At 39.9% G+C, this 7,868-nt stretch overlaps 1 protein-coding gene across 1 annotated transcript; it reads left to right on the top strand.

The window, feature by feature from the left end:
• Nucleotides 1-4,370: 4,370 nt before the first annotated feature.
• On the top strand, nucleotides 4,371-4,985 carry pmchl (pro-melanin-concentrating hormone, like). Its single transcript, XM_086302488.1, has one exon. The coding sequence runs from the start codon at nucleotides 4,434-4,436 to the stop codon at nucleotides 4,842-4,844; it is 411 nt and encodes a 136-aa protein (XP_086158614.1). The 5' UTR covers nucleotides 4,371-4,433; the 3' UTR covers nucleotides 4,845-4,985.
• Nucleotides 4,986-7,868: the final 2,883 nt, after the last annotated feature.

The following is a 7,868-nucleotide window of genomic DNA, read 5'->3' as shown; positions in this document are numbered from 1 at the left end:
TCTGTAAATAAAGTTTTGTCAATAGTTCTCAGTAAGTTAATTGAGTCTTCTTTTGGGTCCAGCCTCGTGAAAACCTCGGTTCATGACACTGTGGCCCTGTCCTGGTGTTTTGTATGCTGTGCAACCTGGGTGCCCTGGCTTTGTTTTTTGTTTTCTTCCAACATTCCCAGTTGGGATTTTGGACGACTGCATGGGAACATGTTTGTGGTGGGCAAAAATCCTTCTCCATCCAAATGGAAATGTGCACACGGACGGACACATCTGCTGGAACATAAATCCCGCTAGTCTGTCAAACTCATGGATGAGTCCAACAACAGCAACCCGATGAGCCTCCTGATGGGGAAAGATGAGGCAGGGAGGCTCTGTGCTAACTGGTTAGCTTTCAGAATAAAAGTGTTGGAACTGGGCTGATCGTAAACTGATCCCAGAAAAAAAAATAAATCACAATATACTTAATGAGCATATTTAGCCTAAATAAATATTAGGCTAAAGTGATTCAGGGGTGTCCAGCTCAGGTACACAGAGCAGAGCAGAGACTGATTTAATTTATGTTCATGACTTCCGGTCATGTTCACTGCTGCAGTCATGAATTATATAAATGTGTTAACCATTTAGGTTGATTGCACAGCAGACTGACAGATGCAAAGTTCCCGACTTACTTAAAAGTGATCCATGTTCTATTTCAACTTTGTGTGTTTCTATTTGGTTTTTCAGTGTGTAGCGCTTTGCTCTCTGTATAATAGTCAATCTCGCCTTCTGAGGAAAAATGCCTCCCACCACTGAACTGGAGCCACTCAGCTGATGATAATTAACCACACAAATGCCAAATGCAGTCCGTGCAGGTTTTCATGAAATCGGAGTTGCCTGAAAAAGCCACAAAACTGGCATTTATTGAAGTACTTTCGTGTTAAGCAAAACCGTTCTATTTTTAAGTAATTTCAGTTGGAACATATTAGCTAAAAGAAGAAAAGTAGGTGCTCGTTTGATGACATGTTGCTAGCGATCAGCAAGTATTATTACTGTTATCCAGGCAGATGTGTGGTTTGGGTGGTTAGTGTGACATGATGCAACATTCACATGATCCAGTGTAATCTACAGTTGTTTACTGGAGAGAGGAGGTACAGTGTTATCCTGGGAATGTCTGACCTAAAGCAAAATTCATGACTCAAAACACACACACACACACACACACACACACACACACACACACACACACACACACACACACATGCAGAGCTTTTGTTATTTATTCCAGGCCCTGCTTTTATATTTCCAAATTTATGATGCGTCAGTTCACATGGCCCAGAGCAAACCTGTGTCCTTTCTCGTTCACTTTACATGTATGCATGCAGTCACTCTGACTAAATGTGCATTATAGTCAGTGCAGACAAACCATCTGAGCAAATGATGGTGAGAGTATTTGGTTGTGTAATGTGAACACAAGGGAGCAGGATTAACGTTATATCTCCATCCAGCAGCTAGTGTTTCCTTTCTCCAACTTAGCAGTTGCAGAGATTTAATTGCTTATAAAACCTCAAATTTGATCATCTTAAATTATTTTTTTATGATTTTTTTGGTTCTTTTTGGCTACCCACTGTACGGTAATTAAATGGATAACTGCCTAAACAGTAACACGAGCAACATTTGTTTGCCTTGGCCACAATCTTTCCTTGAACTTAACCAAGTAGTGCTACTTGTCTTGGCTTGAAAGAATGTACCACTGGGGCATCTTAGTGGCATTGAGAGGACACAAATGCTGGATGCCAGAAGAAAAAAGAGTGTTTTTACTGTGGCTGATACAAAATAGCAAACATTAAAGGCCAGAAGGTGAAAAAAAAACAGAGGTCCAGGAACATAAGAGCCAGGGAATAAATTAAAACAACAATAAAAAATGAACAAACAGGATTGCACAACAGGGAACATTACCAGTCGCACCAATAAAGCGCTAACAGAAGAAAGGAATCCATACACTTTATCAGATACACCTGTTCAACAGTTTTTAATGGAAATTTGAGCCAGTCACCAAATCTCTATGCAATAAATCTTTGGGACGTGCTGGAGTGGGAGATTCACACCATGGAGCAGCTGGAAACAAATCTGTGGCAACTGTGTGATGGTATCATGTCAATATGGACCAAAATCTTTGAGGAATATGTCCAGCACCTTGCTGAATTATGTCATGAAGAATTAAGACAGTTCTTAAGGCAAAAGGGGTCCAACTTGTTACTAAGGTTTATCTAATGAGGTGGGAATTGATTTGGAAATGAGACTCAAAAAATAACAAAAAATAAAAGATAAATAACACAAAAGGCATGACTTTAAACGTAATAACAGAGAGAGAATGAGCATGCAGGGACGACACAGACAGGGAGACACTGGGGGGAACTGTAATGATAAAACCAAAACAAAAGAATGATCATATAAAACAGGAATAAAAGGCTCAAAAATAATAAACACAAATCCAAAACTCAACATGAGAACCCCAGGATCAGGGCACTATATTCCTCAAACACCAAAAATCTTTGTTATACATACATACAATACACTGTTTTTCCAGAAGATGAATTAGATAAGTGTTTTCTAACACTTCTGTAGCCACTACATGATAAATCCACAATGTGTCTGCAGTTAAGGTGAGCATGCATAAATTGGAAACTATTCTGAGTATGTTAAAGGTGAGATTATACGACTTTTATTATTAAATACTCCTCTTACTGACAGGTTGACCTTGTGGATTTGAAGTGTTAGCAGAAAAGTATTATCTTTAGGGATAACACAGCTATTATGTTCTGTATTCCTAAAACACCTCTGTCTTACAGATCCATGTGGTTTTCATTTAAAAATAGTGATAGGCCCATTTGTACCGTTAAAGCCAACGGCATAGGAAGAGCTCCACCCATCCCATCAGTTAAATATATGAATATCAGTCATCTAGGAATATAAGATAAGGTAAACTGTCTGTCTCCAGTAAACCTCTAAGGCCGTTCACATGGCAATAAAAACAGGGTGTAGATAATTCTCAGATTTCAGACTTTTTCAAAACCACAGGCATGGTTTTCAGTAAGAAATGGCTCACAGCACTTCCCATCTGAATCGCCCCGCTGCCCATTACCAATACTAAAATAAGTGTACTTTTTAAAAAAAGACATGAAAGTATGTGTCTAGCCAACTGATGTCAGTAAAATATCAAATGTGTTCTGGTAAAGGCTAGAGTTGAACAGTTCGCTAACCAGTCCTGTGTCTGGAAGACATCTTTTGATTATTTAAAAGCAGACATCCTTTTTCTACCTGTAATTAGATGTCAGTCAGAATCGTACCTATAGTACAGTGCCAGGAAACTGGTAGCTTAAAAATCTATCTCCCATCTCCATCTGAATACAAGATTATTTGATCCGCACCAAATGCTCTTTGGATTTTAAAGCCAAGGAGTCATTTAAACTTTTAGTTTTATTCAGTTTTTTCCATTTTTTTTCTTTATTGTTCTTCAGTTATTTTCTAATCGCAATCATATATCGTTAACGTGACTTTCGATGCTGTCCCGACATAACAAATCCTCGGATTTCACCAATTTTTGATAGAAAAACCAAATATATACATAAACAGCATTTGCTCTGAGGACCTTAGCTTAATTGTACAACTGTAGATGACACAACAAATTAAAACTTTGTTAATTTCTCACCAGGTTTGATCTCACTCAAATGCCACCAGCATAAATTACATTAATTAATTTCACATCTTATGCAGGTTCAGGTGCACAGCCTTCCTGCAGCACCCATCTGGAAACCATAATTAGGCTGGGTTATAATCACATGGCAATTGAGCTTCCACCTCTGGGCCTTTGGAGCAGATGTCTTGTATATTCTCCAAAAAAACTAACTTTTTTTCTTCTTTCGCCAACAAAGAGCTGCTGCCACGAAGACACAAACACTTCAGAATCATTCGGTTGTCTTATCTGCACTAATCCAAGGTTAAATCTCTTATTGAACAGCACTGTGACAATGCCATGAGAGAACATCAAGTATCTGAGAGCACAGGAGCTTAACGGGTGGGTAATCCATCCTTGTTGTTTTAAAGGGCAGTAATTTTGGATTAGTTTTTCTTATGTGTCACCTGTTCAAAGAATTCCTGCTGTTTCATTGTTACGTGTCTAATATACACCACTACATTGGAGATTTTAATTAATTTTTTAATGAAAAAACATACTCCAACACTGCAAGAGTTCCACACAACTGTCTTTTAATGCTTGTGACTGATTTCCGGAATCCAACAGGAGAAGTTGTGATGGCAAACTATGCAACGTGGCCAATTCAGTGTGTCCAAAATGGTATAAAAGCCCAGTGGTATGATTTGCAAGCCAGACAGCAAGGCAAGGCTTCAGGAAAGACACTCATCCACCCGAGCCAACACCGTACACCTTTTGGAAGATCTTCACCATGAGGCAGTCGCGCCTGTCCATCATCTTTGCTGTAGCGCTCTTTTTCAAGTGCTACGCTCTGACAGTGGCATTACCCACGGCCAAGGCTGAAGACGGCTCCTTGGAGCAGGATGCTTTTACCTCCCTGCTGAACGATGAGGCCACGGAAAACAGCCTAGGCGATGCAGAGCTGTCCTCCATGACCAAATCCAGAGCTCCGAAGGTAATCGTCATCGCCGCTGATGCAAACCTGTGGAGGGACCTGCGGGTGCTGCACAACGGGCTACCCCTCTACAAGCGGAGAGTCGACGAAAACAACCAGGTCGTCGAGCACAAAGATGTTGGACAGGACCTGACCATCCCCATCCACAGGAGGGACACCATGAGGTGCATGGTGGGACGAGTGTATCGGCCATGCTGGGAGGTGTAGGACAGTTTGCTCTTCTCCTCAAGGAGGCCAAACAGAGGATAGCTGTCAAGTGACCTCACACTCAGTTGCAAACTAATCCAAAAATGTGTGTATCTATAGAAAAATCACTGGAGAGCTGAAAATAAAAATGATTTAATTCTACTTTATGTCTTTTATATGTTTTTTAACTGTTTAAACTGAGATGGTGAAGGTTAAAGTTTTTTGTTCAGATTTATTCATATCTGTCAGACTTTTCAATTTTCAATAACCACTGACTGACTGTCTTTTCTCTATGTCTAGTCTTGTTTGAAAAAATGTTGTATAATGTGAGAGGTGTAACCTCACAATCAGATTCCAGCAAGAAGAAATTTGTCTTTAAAAAAATAGTTTTCTTTTATCCAGGAGAACAAACTTAAAGCAGTCTCAAACTTTGGATGCAAGACTGGATTGTGTCACAAGGTTATAATGCGTCAAGGATAGAGAGGCGATAACTGCAACAGTCCACAGCTGTTAAGCTCATCGTGCAACAAATGAGACTGAATATACAGGCAGATAAACATAAATTCTGTGTATGTAGATGGATATTCAGCTAGGTAAATGTCATCACCAGTTCACAAAAGAGTCATCTCAATTGTAGGATCTTTACCTTCATATTATAAGGTAAAGGCCTTACAATACCAGAAGAAGAAGCCCAGTGATTTAGCCCAATGAGTAAGCAGTTGGTCACAGTGAGGAGGAAGAACTCCCTTTAAGTGGGAGCAGAGCCAGACTCAGAGAGGGGCAGCCATCTGCTATGACCGGTTGATGGTTGCAGTCAAGTTTATCGTTGGGACTTTCCAGTGTTTGTAATAAGCTAAATTCATTGCCTGCAAGTTTGCCAAAATGTTACATCTTCAAAGCACCGTGTCAGAAACATTCTCACCTCTGGAAATCCTCTCTTTGGCTTTGGCAAAGGCTTCATTGTGAGAAGGGATACACGCCATCTTCTGACTTGATATAAATCTTGGACATTCTCACATGGGCTCCGTTTGGCATCAGGAGGACTTAGAAAGCAGCTTCAAGTATTATTTAATCAGGCTGACCACATAAAAAACAACAAACTGAATGTGGGTGCTGAGATTTAGTCTGAAATATGTGATATATGTAACTTAAAAGTTAAATACACTCAAACTCAGCATCCAGGGTTTTAACCGGAGCAGCACTATTTGGCTAAAGTATTATAGACAAATACAGAGCCACTATTTGGCTCCTTTCCTGTTAATAGGTGGCTCTTCCACTCCACTGTCACCAAGTGAAAATGAAGTTCAGTCAAACATGAAGTAAAACACCGGGTCCCACTGAGTGTGAAAATTGGTAACACACCAAGTGAAAAGGTGTAACCTTCTTTTCTTCAAAGGTCTTTCCTGGAATTCAAGTAACTAAGGAGTTGCAGTAAAACATCTGCAATGGGAGGAAATCCTTTGTTAATTCCAGTGACTTGCTTGGTCAAGTCACAAATCCCTAGGCAATTCCCCTTCCTTATAAAATTACATGCAGATTTTCAGAGAAGAGCTTGTTGCCTCACGTCCTGGATACTAGTAAATGACTGCAGCCTTACGTGGGTTATTGGCTGGCTGCCTGCAGAATCAATGTATGCTCTTGGGTATAGGAGCTCATCTTCCACAAGAGGTAAGGTGTGCACCATAATAATGCCAGAGCATTGCAGGTACATGCTGCACATCTGCCCTCAACTAACAAATTGCAAAATGTTGGAGTCAGGATTCCCAATTTTTCAATGCAGATGGTTTGGGTGATTATACAGCAGTTGCGGTCCATGTTTGAGAAAATACTAAAGAGGAAGATTCGATCACAGGAAAAACAGCATGAGACAATAAACAGATTAAACCTTATGGGTCAGCAGCAAGTCCTGTTGTTGTGAAACAGTTCTGCAACAGCAAACATGGGTTATTTGACCTACAATTTTCAAGAATGTGCTGTCATCAGTACGTAATTATTTAAATGACTGGAGTGTCTAGACTAGAAATCCCAAGTGTATATATTTTTGAGTCAATCAGCAGCAATAAAGTCCGTTCAAACTGAATCATGCTGAAAATCTGTGGAAGGAATAATTTGTTAATTGGGAACAAAAATAAAACAATAAAAAATCCAGAAGAAATGGTTTAACATACAAAGGAGATAGTAAAATATTACCTAATTATTATTAAATATTGACTTTGGGGGTTGATAATGTTACTCAAGGGTCACAGTGGAGAAAACTTAAATTGACTTTTGGAATGTATTCAACAATCATTAAAAAAGCCCCTCTAATATGCAACTTTAAATCTTTGCCAGAACTTCAGTTTATTTAGTTTAATGACATTAACTTGTCTGACTTGGCTGACACTTGTCTAAGACCAGGCTGTGTCAATCTGGGAAACACTGGTTCCCTAAATGGGAAAAGGAGTATCCCTTGACCAGTTCAGAGTAGTTATTGGAAGTTAATTGCTGTTGCTGGGAAAATGATACACACACTACACTAACAAAGGCATCTTTTCTTTTAGTGCTTAAGTTTGAACACAAAGTGACAACACATAGCAAGTTTCAAAACCAGGTGGAAATGGAGGCTAGAATTTTACAAGCCACCTGCTCATAACTGTCTTTTTTACCTGTTAAAGATCAGGCTCTGGCTGCTGGGAAACAACATGAATTAAAACTATTTCATGTTGGCAATCACTTGGAGGTTTTTCAATATAGCACCTACTTTGTAAACAATTTCAGCCAAGGAGAACCAGAAACCTTGAGAAACCACTGACAAACATGTGGGGATATACATATTTTCACCTAATCGTAGTCGTTGTCAGGGAGTCACCAACTGATCTCTATGCTTGTTTGACCTCAAGGTGATTTTCGGTGGTGCGTATCGTCAGCCCATTATCACTCCCGAGGCGTAATATAGTGACAATTTTGTCAAGTCCCGAGGCGTCCCGAGGAACGTGAAAGGTGACCTCCCGTGTTGCTACGCGCCGGGTTGTGGATGAAATCCAGTAGAATGACGCCACCACGGTG

The sequence above is a fragment of the Aulonocara sp. 'chitande type north' Nkhata Bay genome, linkage group LG7 (genome assembly GCF_057382095.1).
Source record: "Aulonocara sp. 'chitande type north' Nkhata Bay isolate Kocher_YH1m ecotype deep benthic linkage group LG7, A_spYH_male_GT1.1, whole genome shotgun sequence".
In the NCBI taxonomy this organism is placed as follows: domain Eukaryota; kingdom Metazoa; phylum Chordata; class Actinopteri; order Cichliformes; family Cichlidae; genus Aulonocara; species Aulonocara sp. 'chitande type north' Nkhata Bay.
The sequence above is the reverse complement of the archived record's forward strand: the minus strand, read 5'-3'. Positions and strand labels throughout refer to the sequence as shown.